The sequence below is a fragment of the Hypanus sabinus genome, chromosome 8 (genome assembly GCF_030144855.1).
Source record: "Hypanus sabinus isolate sHypSab1 chromosome 8, sHypSab1.hap1, whole genome shotgun sequence".
In the NCBI taxonomy this organism is placed as follows: domain Eukaryota; kingdom Metazoa; phylum Chordata; class Chondrichthyes; order Myliobatiformes; family Dasyatidae; genus Hypanus; species Hypanus sabinus.
This window is the reverse complement of record NC_082713.1, coordinates 30,824,841-30,839,342: the sequence shown is the minus strand read 5'-3', so window position 1 is coordinate 30,839,342 and position 14,502 is coordinate 30,824,841. Positions and strand designations below refer to the sequence as shown.

General features: G+C 39.9%; 1 protein-coding gene across 1 annotated transcript in view; it reads left to right on the top strand.

The window, feature by feature from the left end:
• Positions 1–6,153: 6,153 nt before the first annotated feature.
• LOC132397880 (uncharacterized) overlaps positions 6,154–14,502 on the top strand; it is a 62,397-nt gene continuing 54,048 nt past the window's right edge. The window contains exons 1-4 of the mRNA XM_059976636.1: positions 6,154–6,277; positions 8,468–8,593; positions 8,981–9,116; positions 12,853–13,816. Of these exons, the coding sequence (XP_059832619.1) occupies positions 8,480–8,593; positions 8,981–9,116; positions 12,853–13,816 (1,214 nt within the window). The 5' untranslated portion in view covers positions 6,154–6,277; positions 8,468–8,479. The remainder of the gene's footprint in view (positions 6,278–8,467; positions 8,594–8,980; positions 9,117–12,852; positions 13,817–14,502) is intronic.

Below are 14,502 nucleotides of genomic sequence, written 5' to 3'. Positions count from 1 at the left end.
ATAGCACCACCCTGGAGGTTCCAATTTTCCACTGCAAACTCTGATGATACTTCTTCACCCACCCCAACTCCAAACAGCCAGCCAAACAAAAAATCAAATATCCATTTGTATAACCTACAACCATCATCAGTTAGTGAGTTAGTGGTGGAGAGGTGGTCACTAAACAAATTGTTATCTGAGTTTAATCAAAACCTTCCCTCCATAGCATGTCATAAGCTCTTTCAATGTCCAAAAGCACTGCAACTACTAAATCTTTCACTGTAAAAGCTTTCTGAATATCAATCCCCAGTAGTACAAGGGCATCATATGTATATCTCCTTTTACAAAACCCACATTGGTAGTGACTAGGTAATACTCTCTTCTCCAAAACAACATCTCAATTACTATCATTTTCTCCATTATTTTACATAATGAAGAAGTGAGAGTAATAGGCTTATAGTTAATTAGTAGGTTGGATCCTTCCTAGTTTTAACAATAAACAACACAGCCCTTTTCCAGTCTCCTGGGAGCATTTCTTGCTTCCAGACTTTATTATAAAACTCAAGCAACTTCTTTAGGGCTGCTTCAGGCATATGAGAGCTAGCCATATCCTAGCCTGGAGCTGTAGTACTTGCATAATTGACAACAAATTTCATTTCAACCAACGTAAAGTCATCATCCGTGGTTCAATCAAAAGTCTCTTGTTTCTCACAAATCTTTCCATTTCCATCAAAATACACTATCATCTTTTAATATACTCATCTCCTAAACTGTCTAGTCTATGTATCTTTGCAAATATGTTTCCTGCACATTCTGCCTTTCCTTTGCCCATTGTAGCCAAATTTCCATTCTCCACTAACAGAGGTATCTGGTTATAACCTCCAACACCATTCATTTTCTTTAGCATTCTCCACACCACTGCCAGACCAGTCTCCCTCCCAAATGATGAGCAAAATCCCCTAAAAGCCACCCTTTCAGCATTCCTAATAACTCCCCTTGCTATCACTCTTTTCTTCTGAAAATTCAGTAAAGCTTTTTGCATCAATCTACATTTCAAAATATAAAATGCCCCTCTCTGGTCTCTGATGGCCTTTGTACATTCCTATGTCAACCAAGGGATACATTTCTTACCACCTCTCCTAGACACCAAAGGAATGCCAGAAATTATACTCTGATAGTCTTCTATGGTACCACCTGGGGTCAATTGGTCAAACTATTTATCACAGTCAACAGAATTTTATTCCAATTTTGCCGTCTTAAATATCATTGTCAGAACTCAAATTCTGACAGTGAACCTTGACCCCTACAATATATTACACTGGAATAATTACACCCCATGCAATCAGCCATTACATCCCAGCTTCCAGGTCCAGCAAGTGGAGCAGAGAGAAGAGTCATCCATACAAGAACCCCCACCTTGAGCAATATCCACCCTAGTCTCTCTTCCATCATTTAAACTAACTAAACCATATCCCTGTCCCACAAACCACTATCTGCATTAAAGTCACCACAGAGAATAATTTTACCAGAATAAGTTCCCACCATCCTTCCCAACCTTTCCACGGACAGTTCTGGATAATAACAGTTCACAAGTTTGATCCCAGCCTGTGGATATAATAATTATGCATTCAGTCTCTGGAGAAGGCAAAATTCTGTATAAAAAGTCCTCCTTAACAAAGGTAGTAGCACAGCCTCACCCCCACCCCCCCCCCAACAGCTGTACATCTATCATATCTCGCAACTTCATAATATGGAACCTTAAAACGATAAATGTGGACGCAACAAAGTTTCTTGAACACAAATAACACTCAAGGGAACATCAAGTCCTAAAACATATGCTTTAAAATCCTAGCAACACACACAAAATGCAGCGTTCCACCAGCTTGAATTTCCAGCATCTGCAGATGTTTACTTCTGGCATTCCAATGAAGAACTGTAGGTTGATCGGAAAAGACAGCTGTGTACCCTTTGTAAAATTACCCTACGCCATGAGCCCATTCCCCTTACTATCATTCTCCAAACCTTTTCTCCAAAATACTTCTTGCAATCAGCATGGCTTTATCAAGGGCAGGTCGTGCCTTACGAGCCTGATTGAATTTTTTACGGATGTGACTAAACACATTGATGAAGGAAGAGCAGTAGATCTAGTGTATATGGATTTCAGCAAGGCATTTGTTAAGGTACCCCTTGCAAGGCTTATTGAGAAAGTAAGGAGGCATGGGATCCAAGGGGACATTGCTTTGTGGATCCAGAACTGGCTTGCCCACAGAAGGCAAAGAGTAGTTGTAGACGGGTCATATTCTATATGTAGGTTGGTCACCAATGGGGTGCCTCAGGGATCTGTTCTGGGACCCTTACTCTTCGTGATTTTTATAAATGACCTGGATGAGGAAGTGGAGGGATGGGTTAGTAAGTTTGCTGATGACACAAAGGTTGGAGTTGTTGTGGATAGTGTGGAGGGCTGTCAGAGGTTACAGCGCGACATTGATAGGATGCAAAACTAGGCTGAGAAGTGGCAGATGGAGTTCAACCCAGATAAGTGTGAAGTGGTTCATTTTGGTAGGTCAAATATGATGGCAGAATATAGTATTAATGGTAAGACCCTTGGCAGTGTGGAGGATCAGAGGGATCTTGGGGTCCGAGTCCATAGGACGCTCAAAGCAGCTGCACAGGTTGGCTCTGTGGTTAAGAAGGTGTATGATGTATTGGCCTTTATCAACCATGAAATTGAATTTAGGAGCTGATAAAAAGAGGAAATGGTTATCACAGGAGAGCCCAACTTTAAATACATGGATGGAAATTACAATGGACATTTACAAAATGGAGAAGATAACAGCATCTGTTAATCATAAGCTGGAACAATTTGATTCATACTGGGAAAAATGGTTTGCCTCGTAGGCCTGATTTTATTCTCACAAATCAATGAATATGTTGTAAAAAAAAAGATCACTCCCTACTTGTACATAGTTCTTTCCTTTTGCTTGTTTTTTCTTTCCACTCTTTTCTATAAGTGTGTACCCCAGATAAATACTTTGTGGAGATTTTGTGATATATATGATTAAATGATATATATGTACAATGTCTGAAATACATCTTATGGAAATGTTTGTTTGATGAACTTCAATAAAAAAATAAATTACAAAAAAGAGAATTTGGGAGGATTCACTAATTCACTACAGGAACGATGTGGAAGCCATAGAAAGGGTGCAAAGGAGATTTACAAGGATGTTACCTGGATTGGGGAGCTTGCCTTGAGAATAGGTGGAGTGAACTCGACCTTTTCTCCTTGGAGCGATGGAGGATGAGCGGTGACCTGATGGAGGTGTATAAGCTGATGAGAGGCATTGATCATGTGGATAGTCAGAGGCTTTTTCCCAGGGCTGAAATGGTTGCCACAAGAGGACACAGGTTTAAGGTACTGGAGAGCTGGTACGGAAGAGATGTCAAGGGTAAGTTTTTTTTTACTCAGCGAGTGGTGAGTGTGTGGAATGGGCTGTGGAGTGTGTGGAATGTCGGCAATGGTGGTGGAGGCGGATACGATAGGGTCTTTTAAGAGACTTTTGGATAGGGACATGGAGCTTAGTAAAACAGAGGGCTGTAGGTAAGCCTAGTAATTTCTAAGGTAGGGACATGTTCCGCACAACTTTGTGGGCCGAAGGGCCTGTATTGTGCTGCAAGTTTTCTATGTTTCTAATTCCCACTAATCCCAAATACTTTCATGCTGCATCCACCGCTATTGAGTCCATCCGATTTCTTTCCCATCTGTACTGTTCCGTTAACCACAGCACATAGAAACGCAAGAAAGTCTATTTTTTTAAGAATCAATACCTCACAAGATGCCTCACCTCCCACACTTCCCGCCTGTCTTCACTCCACGATCTTTCTCCATTCAAATTCCTGTTAGTGTCCGTTTTAACCCGACACTCAATAGATGAGGAGGAATCAATTTTTCTCGCATCTTTAGAATAAGAAATGGTATTCACTATCTTCATCTTCTGAATTCCCCAAGTCTTTTGTAAAATAGGGCAACCTAAGTAAACTGCACTATGAGCATCGCCACAAGTAGAGCGTCTTACTTCAGCACCAACTTCACAATTCCCATTTTCATGTTCACCTCCACATTTTGTACATCGTAATTTCCCCCTGCAGGAAGCAGCTGTCCCATTAGCTGACACTTAAAACACAACGGTAGAGGGTCATACATACTGACAAAATAACCAATACAGCCTAAGTAGACTTTTGACTCTAGCAATTCATCAGAAAAACACATTTTTCCCTTTTCTCCAAGTCTGTAATCCCTTAGCCAAAATATCCTTGCCCCCACTCAGGTTGTCTCTAATATCCTCCAGAGGTACACCTGAAATAACACCAGAACCTTCGACTTCACCTTATCAATGATACTAACAATTTTACACTCACCCAGAGTCTTCATTTTCATATTTTTTCCTGTTGTTTTAAATCAGCACTTGTAATCAACACTCTACCTTTGCTAAGACATATTGCTGATTTTACTTTACCAATATCTTTATGAATAACCTTCGTCGATCTAACCAGGTCAACATTTTTTAATCACAATTAGATATTGTAGTAATAATAATAATTACAGATTACTTTATTAATCCAAAATGGGAATTTATTTCATTACAGTAGCAACATTTAAAAGCACATTTACAACAATAATATATTAACTCATAATTAGTACAGAATAATATACTGTACACAATAATTTACCAATGTGCAATACTGTGCAATCATAATGTACTAAATAATAAAGCAGTCTACCGGACTATGATGTGTGTTCTCCTGTAGCATAGAGATGATCTGTTGTATATGCTTATTGCATTTGGTAGGAAAGATTTTCTGTAACGATCCTTGTGACAGCGGAGCTGAATGACTCTGTTCGAAAAGGGTGCTCCGCTTTTATTATTCAGTAAGTCATGGAGAGGATGTACCTGATTGTCCATGATCAATAACAGTTTGTTAGTGACCTCCTCTCCATTACTAACTCAAAAGAGTCCGGGTTGTAGCCAAGGGCAGATCCAACCTTTTTGATGAGCTTATTTATTCTTTTTGCATCACCAGCACCGATGCCGCTCCACCAACATAAAACCGCAAAGACTGCACTCGCTACAACAGACTGGTTAAAGATCTCCAACATCCTTCTGCACACACTGAAGGAGCTCCCCTTCCTTAGAAAATGGTATGCTTATCCCCCTCTTGTAAACAGCCTTAGTGTTAGTTTCCCAGTCAAGTGCGTTGTCGAGGTGAACACCCAGGTATATGTACTCCACCACCGCAACTTCTTCTCCCAGAATGTATACATGACTCATGAAGTCGATAGCATCTTCTAACCCAGTCCTAATGCCTTTCACCGGGCGACCCTCCTCGTCCGAACGCGTCCTCCCCGTTCTCCTCTTTATTTCTTGCCAGAATCCACTCCATTCTATCGCTTAACTCCCTATCTGAACCGAAGCATAAAAGCCAGGACCAACAGGCTCCGGGGACAGCTTCTTCCACCAGGCCATCAGACTGATAAACCCATGCCGACATAACTATACTTCCATCTTATATTGACATTCCTGTTGTACATACTATATGTACTGTATTATAAATTACTATAAGTTGCACATTTAGACGGAGACGTAAAGATTTTTTACGCCTCATGTATATTAAGGATGTAAGTAATAGTCAATTCAATTGCCACAATACAACTGGTTCAAACTCTTGCCCCTTCCAACTCTGAGACTCTCCCACCACCCCAACTCCACCTCAGTCGAAAATCTCGAAGTCAACGTCGAGAGCCCACCTCCTTCCTTAATGATTCCCTTCTCCATCGCTTTAGCACCTATCATCTCTCAGCTTCCTATTTCACTCCCTTCCAGCGCCACCAACACCCCCCCCCCCGCTTCTTATTCTGGCTTATAACCCCCATTTCAATTTTTATGAAGGGTCTCCACTGGAAGCGTCGACTGTTTATAGCCGGAGCCGGATCTGGTGAGTCCCTCCAGCATCGTGTGTGTGTTTTGCTCGGGATTTTCGGCTTTCGAAGAATCCCCCGTGTTGGGTTCGGTCAGCCAGTTCCCGCGTTCACTCAACCGAGACGGAAACCTGGCCCCACCTGTCAGTCATCGTCGAGGCGCGCCGCGCATTGGGCGTGAGGGGCGGGGGCGGGGCCTGGGCCCCGGGTGACGTCGGCATTTCGCGCTCGCAACTGGTGCCGAGGGAGCGGGCTTTCGGGTGAAAATCAGGTTTAATATCGCTGGCATATGTCGTGAAATGTGTTGTTTCTGTGACAATAGTACGTTACACTACATAATAATAAAATATAAATTACAATAAGTATATTTAAAATAAATAAGTAGTGCAAAAAAAGAGGGAATGGACAGGAGTGTCGTTTAATGATGCACAGCCCTCAATGTCCTTACGGTAGGCCTACCACTCTTGACCTTAGCTAGTTCAGCTCCTGTAGGCCTGTCCCTGCGCTGGTGCCAGTTCCACTGAAGCCGCTTTGCTGTTGACCGCTTTATTCAGAACACGGTTATCATTGAGACCGTCTTCTAACTGCATTTCATGACGAATTTCAACATTTATGGCTTCCCCTGTGCTTTTTGCCGCCCATTCTTCGAAAGGCTTATAGTTTCTGGCTGGGTTTGGATTAGTGGAGATGGGACAAGGCAGAAGAATAGTTTTATTAGGTATTGCCGAAACACGGGTACTCGTTAATTTACCTACCGAGTTTTCAGGTTTGCCAATTTAAAAATAAGCAACCCTTCCACGTTTCTGGAAAGTAAGCATAGCGAATTCGGTAAATTGAAGTCTAAGCAGTAGCAAATCTTGATTTTAAACAGCTTAGCATTAGTTTTTACACTTACACCGTGACATTTTTGATTTAACTCGTCTATCAAAGTCGTTGGATATGGATGGGAAATAGTTATGTAGATGGTGTACATGAATTGTTGGTTCAGAGGGATTATACACTCAGCTGGTCTTTTACAGACGGAGGCTTGTAAGAAGTTGTAATTAAATCATACATAGTGGATTTTGTTTAATTGGGATATATAGGGACCAGTACATTTTGGCCCAATTAAGCTAGCTGCTCTAATTATCCAAAGTTTTGTTGAAGTAATTAAAAAAGTATAGAAAACCAAACTGGGTAAAAAATTATGTATTTTTAAGTAAAATGCATAGCAAATTAGAACACTGCCAATACTACTACAGTACTATAAAACTGTAGCTCCTAATAGTTATTGACAGAAGAATTCATCCAGAGTATACTAATGGTGTTGTTTTGAATTACTGTAAAAGAATAAAATACTCAGACATCCAGTGCACATAATAGATTGCCTTCAGGCAATGGTCTTGATTATTGTATCCTCCAACTATTCATTTTCATTATAACAATCAAGATTATTGTTGATACCTTCAAATTCTTTATAGTTTCTAACTTTTTAAAGTAGTGCAATTGTTTCATTTTCACCCCCAGCCATTTCTGGCATCTCCAAGCCTGAATACTTGAAACCATGGTGAAACAGTTCTGAATTGTCTAACTAATTACTTCTCACCAACTATCAGTGTTTAAAATCACACAGCTGACACTATTTAAAAACTGTTTGCTCCATAGTGTAGTATTTAACGGCCATGCAAGTGCCCATGACTTAAGCTAGTTCGGCAACAGTCTCCTGACCCAATTGAGCTGCATAGTGTCCCAAATAAACAAAGGAAATCCCTGCTATTTTCTTGATTTTTGTTTTTTCAGCTTTGTCCCAAATAAGCAACTACCCAATTAGCAGGAATCCACTGGATATTTTGAAGAAATATGTGGGAGGGAAATTCAAATGAAATGATGTTTTCCAGTTCTAGGTTAGAAAATCCATATATCACTTATTCTGATTGTGTTACTTTATTATTCAATGCATATCTATGAGAAGGAAACTATATATCTTCATTTTTGAAATATTGGTCTAAATCATTTTGGCATAAGAAAAACTGACTAGATTAGGGAATGGAGTAAAAAAAATGCTAGAGGAATTCAGCAGGTCAGGCAGCTTCGATGGAGGGAAATAATCAACATTTTGAATTAAGACTTCATCTGGACTCAAATTTCTTTAATGTAGGGAATGGGTCTGGGAGAACCATCAGTATTTGCCTTTGCAGAAATCTACCCAACTTCCAAAAAGAAAGGGAAAAACTGAGAATGTGTAATTTGTTCCTCAGCCTCTGCACCATTAAAAAAAAATGAGGGGAAAATGCAGAATTTTATAGAGTATTTTGATTGACTTGTGATGCAGTGTATTTGATATAACAATTATGAAGAGTCTTTTTCTGAAATTTCATTCCATTCTTTGGTGTTCAAGTAACACTGGACTTTGTAATTGTAGTTCATTATGTTTTATCACTAATAATAATTGTCAAATGAAGTAGTTTATTTTATGTAAATATGTATTTTAAGTTCCTTAAAATGTCAGGTTTTTAAAAAATACTCTTACAGGAAGTTGTACGGATGGAGCATTCAGCCAAACTAGAAAAAATTAAGCGATCTATCTGCTACCAAATGATAATAATTGACAATTATCAAAAGGCCATTACCAATGATGTGGTACAGCTGTTGGAATGGGTATGTTGCAGTAGGTTTGTATGTTTTGAGCACCTAAAGATTATCAAAGAATCAAACATGTTTAACTTGAGCTTTTATTTGTATCTTAAATCAAAATTCTGTACATTCCCCATATTGTTTCATGTTAAAATATGATGTTAAGATTGTGAATACTGTTTGTACTTTTGGTATCTGTATTTAAATTGAGACTCTTATTGTTATCTTTGGAATTCAGCAATGCTTAAACTTTGTGTTGTAGTTCTAATATATTGATGTGTTTTGGTGTCAATATTAGTCTACTATTCTTGAGTACTATTTTTGGATGTTTTATTCTATCAAATGTACTGTATAATTGCAAGTTGATCTTAATTCCAACTAATTTTGGGGGGGAAAAACATTTTTATGCAGGTCAGAGTGAATATTCAGAACATTCCCATAATTGATGAAGATTTTTGGGACAATTATGAAGCTCTCTATGATCAACTAATTCAACTGCACAGGTCAAGCAAGGAATTATACAAAATGCTGCAAAAAACCAAAGCAGGTAAATCATTAGTAGGAAATCTCATGGTTAAGACATGTTACTGTAATCTTGTGTGGTTGTCTTTCTTTTGGCCATTTTTGGTCTTTGTGCTTGTTGGTGTAGAACACTATATGATGCAGTTCTCTGGCTACAAATTGGTAAAGAACAGTGAAATTTATTTTGCATGTTGTTACAAATCATATTTCCAAATACAGAAAGATTTAAAAAGTTAGGGGAAAATTAGTCTTTCATGTTGATCAAGATGAACATAATGGATCCCAGCTTATTTTTGAAGAAGTCCTACCAAAGTGCAAAACCTTGCATTTAGATGCGTTAAATTCCATCTGCCATTTTTCACCCATTTTCCAGCTGATGAAGATCCCTCTGCGAGCCATGATAGCTTTTCTCACTGTCCACTACACCCCCAATCTTGGTGTCATCTGCAAATTTGCTGATCTAGTTAACCACATGATCATCTAGATCATTGATATAGATGATCAAAAACAAAGGACCCACCACTGATCCCAGTGGCACACCACTAGTTACAGGCCTCCATTCAGAGAGGCAGCCCTCTAAAACCACTCTCTAGCTTCTCCTACAAAGCCAATGTCTAATCCAGTTTATTACCTCATCCTGAATGCTGAGTGACTGAACTTACTTTCCCAGATGCAGGACCTTGTCAAAGGCCTTGCCAAGTTCCATATAGACAACATCCACTGCCTTGCCTTCATCCACTTTCCTGGTATTTTCCTCGAAAAACTCAATAAGATTGGTTAGACATGACCTACCACACATGAAGCCATGCTGACTATCCTTAATCAGTCCATGTCTATCCAAATATTTATATATCCAGTCTCTTAGAATACCTTACAGTAACTTTCCCACAACTGATGGCAGGCTCAGCAGCCTGTAATTTCCTGGTTTCTGTTTAGAGGCTTTTTTAAACAGCAGGGCAACATTGGCTATCCTCCAATCCTCTGGTACCTCTCCTGTTGCTAAGGATGTTTTAAATATCTTTGCTAGGACCCCAGCAATTTCTGCACTTGCCTTCCGTAGGGTCCAAGGGAACACCTTGTCAGGCCCAGGGGATTTATCCACCCTGAGTTACCTCAAGGTAGCAAACACCTCCTCCTCTAATCTGTACAGGGTCCATGAAGTTGATGCCGCATTTCCTTACTTCCATATACTCTGTATCCATCTCCTGAGTAAATACAGATGCAAAGAATTCACTTAAAGTCTCCTCCATCTGTTTTTGGTTCTACGAGTGTATTACCATCCTGGTCTTCCAGAGGACCAACTGTGTCCCTTGCAATCCTTAACATATCTGTAGAATCCCTTAGGATTCTCCTTTACCTTGCCTGCTAGAGCAACCATATTTTCTTCTAGCTTTCCTGATTTCTTTCTTAAGTGTTCTCTTGCATTTCTTGTACTCCGTAAGTACCTCATTTGCTCCTACTTATCTATACCTGCTATGCACCTCCTTTTTTCCCTTAACTAGGGTCTCAGTATCTCCTGAAAGCCAAGGGTCCCTGTACTTGTTATCCTTACCTTTTATTCTGAAAGGCACGTACGAGTTTGGTACTCAAAAATTTCATTTTTGAAGGCTTCCCACTTTCAAGTACGCCTTTGCCAGAAAGCAGCCTGTCTAAATCTATACTTGCCAGATCATTTCTGATTGAAAATTGGCCTTTCTCCAATTTAGAATTTCTACCTGCAGAGCAGACATATCTTTTTGCATACTTACTTGGAAACTAATGGCATTGTGGTCACTGGATTCGAAGTGTTCCCCTACACAAACTTCTGTCACTGGCCCTGTCTTATTCCCTAAAAGCACACGCTGTCTCATTGGGACTTCTACGTACTGTTGAAGAAAACTTTCCTGAACACATTTGACCAACTCTATCCCATCTAGTCCTTTTACATTATGGGATTCCCAGTCAATATGCGGAAAGTTAAATTACCTACTATAGCAACCTCAAACAAGAGAAAATCTGCAGATGCTGGAAAGCTGAGCAACATGCACAAAATGTCAGAGGAACTCTGCAGGCCAGGTAGCATCTATGGGGAAAGAAAGTACAGTCGATGTTTCGGGCCAAAACCATTCCCATTCTGATATGTCACAAGCAGGATCTCCCAGTGGCTACCCATTTTAATTCCACTTCCAGTCCCATTCCGATATGTCCGTCTGTCGTGATGAGGCCACACTTAGGATGGAAGAACAACACCTTGTATTCCGATTGGGTAGCCTCCAACCTGCTGGCATGAACATAGATTTCTCAACTTCCAGTAATGCCTCTAACACCCACCCCCACTTCACCATTTCCCATGCCCTTGTTCCTCTCTCATATCACCTCCTTGACCACCCATCACCTCACTCTGGTGCTGCTTCCCCATACCCCTTTCTCCTTTCTTCCATGGCCTTCTGTCTCTTTCACCAATCAGCTTTCTAGCTCTTTGCTTCATCCCTCCTCCAAGTTTCACCTATTGCCTGGCTTTTCTCTCTCTCCTCTCGCCACCTTTCAATTCTACTCAGTTTTTTTCTCCAGTCCTGCCAAAGGGTTTCAGCCCAAAACCTCAACTGTACATTTTTTCCATCGATGCTGCCTGGCCTGCTGAGTTCCTCCAGTATTTTGTGTGTGTTACTATAGCAACCTTGTGTTTCTTGCAACAGTCTCTTTACAAATTTATTCCTCTGATTCCCTAGGACTGTTGAATGGTCTGTAATATAGCCCCATTAATATGGCCATCTCAGTTCTACCCATAACACTTCAGTCATAGAGTTCTCCAGTCTGTCCTGGCAGAGCACTGCCATGACATTTTCCCTGACTAGTAACACCACCCTTCCTCCTTTAATCCCTTCCACTCTGTCATGTCTAAAACAATAGAACCCCAGAATAGAACTGCCAGTCCTATCCTTCCTACAACAAAGTCTCACTAATGGCTACAACATCGTATTTCATGGGGTTGATCCATGCCCTGAGCTCATCCACCTTTCCTATGATACCACTTGCATTGTAATATATGCAGCTCAGGACACTAGTCGCATCATGCTTAACCTTTTGATTCCAGTTTTTGTCTGAGGTCTTTCCAACATCTGCCTCCACAAATCTCATCACTCACTGTCCTGGCACTCTGGTTCCCATCCCCCTGCAACTCTAGTTTAAACCACAGCATGCAACATTCCTGCTAGGATATTAGTTCCCCCTCTAGTTCAGATGCAAACTATCCCTTCTGAACAGATCCCACCTTCCCTGGAAGAGAACTCAATGGTTCAAAAATCTTATGCTCTTGCTTCTATACCAACAGCTTAGCCACATGTTAAACTGTATAATCTCCCTAGTTCTGGCCTCACTAGCACATGCACAGGTCGCAATCCTGAAATCACGACCCTGTACGTCCTACCCTTTAACTTGGCGCCTAACTCCCTGAACCCCCTATGCAGAACCTCATCAGATGTCCTACCCATGTCATTGGTACATACATAGAGCACAACGTCTGGCTGTTTACCCTGCCACTTAAGAATGCTGAGGATTCAATCCAAGATATCCCAGCCCCTGGCACCCATCTCATTCTCGCCCACAGAACTTCCCGTCTGCTCCCTTAACAAATCCCCTATCACTATAAGATATTTTCCAATATCTTAAAATGAAATGGCATAATAAATTGCTACATTAGTAGTTTAAGCTGTGATTTAAAAAAAATTAGATTTTTTATGTACTGTTATTTGTCTGTTCTTCATATCTCATCTGCTTTACAGGTTTTAAGTTTCAACTAGGAATGGTCAGGAATGGGTCACAGATGCCAAAGGATGAACTTCTATCTATTAGAGATCTTTCATCTGTTTCTAAAAATTACCTTGATGGTGATAAGTCTATTGGAGCTTCAAGTCTTATGAAAATTATGAGCATGTATGCTGGTGAAGGATTCAGCAGCTGTAATACAGAGCATGATCTATCCAGGAGGAACATTTCCCAGTTAAATGGTCCTTGTGATGAATGCATCACGTCAAAATGTAAACCGTACAAATTACAAGAGGATCTAGTAATGAAACTTGCCAGTGATTGCTGCCCTTTTCCCAAAAGTCAGCCATTAGGAGCTGATCAGTCTGTAGCAATCGTATCATCGGATGTATACAGTGACACTGGAATCACAAAAGCAGATGATAACTTAACTTTTGAAGACACTAAGTTCAGCCAGGTAGAAGTGTGGAAAGAAGATCCACATAGGTTTACTAGCAAATGTGAGTCCTCAAATAGAAAGCAAATATATGTGGCTCAGTCAGAAAATGAAGTTTGGGACATCTTTGAAATGACTGCATCAGGCACTATTACAACTGGTTTTGCAGAGTCTGATAAGAGAAGGACTTGTGGTCAAGTTCTGGTTTCAATGCTAGATGCCACTTCCTCTCCGAATCTTTTGAGTAAGGCTGATATTTCACAGCAATTGAATTCATTTGACCAAATGTCATCTATAAGAAACAATGTATTATCTCCTCAGCAATATGTAAGTCCTTACAGAAGTGTGCCACCACTAAATAACAGTCAGCTTCCATATCCACATGTTGAAAGTCATAGAGAGTTACCAATAGCTAGAAAAATTCAAGAGTTCCAATATCTTCGATGGCAGGAGATAGAAGTAAGGATCAGTTATGTAATTGACCCTCATCATTTTTATATACAGCATGTTGGTCAGGAGCTACTGGAATTGATGAGAGAATTAAAGTAAGTACAATTTCCTTTTCTACCCTGTGATCAAAAATAAAAGTCCATTTCAAGAGGACAAAATTTTTGAAGTATGCAGATAGCACGATGAGTAATTCCTACTATCAAACATTGACTATTTGATGAATAGTTATCTTTAATAGTTATCTTTTTTATCATGAGTGCATAATTGTGTATATGGCATGGTATCCAAGACTTTTTGGATAATCAGGGTTAAAAAAAAATTATCCAATAATAAGTCAGTCTCATCAAAACTAGCAATGGCAGTAATACTTGCCTGTTCAAAGCCATACCTATTATTGTGTGCATTTTACTTTGCTGGTTTTTTCTCAAGGTTGTTTCATTCACCTCCCTGATCGCTATATCACAAATACACTTGCCAGTACTGCAGGTGGAGTGTCATCATCCTGACAGCCAAAATCTTAAAGTAAAACTCCTTAACATTGTCACATCAGTATTTAATTTTTTTTCCTAAGTAAGGGCTGAAGTTTTGTTTCTTGTAATTTTCAGCTCTAATAATATGGATTCTTGATTGTGAAACAGTGTATGTGTTCTTCCCTCTTCTCCACATACAGATACACATAAAGACACTCCAGTTCAGACTGACATTCATCTAAAATGTAGAGTTAGAATTTTCTAGTGCTGTACAGTGGAGAGTTGAGGAGGTGAAGCATTGATGGAAAAAA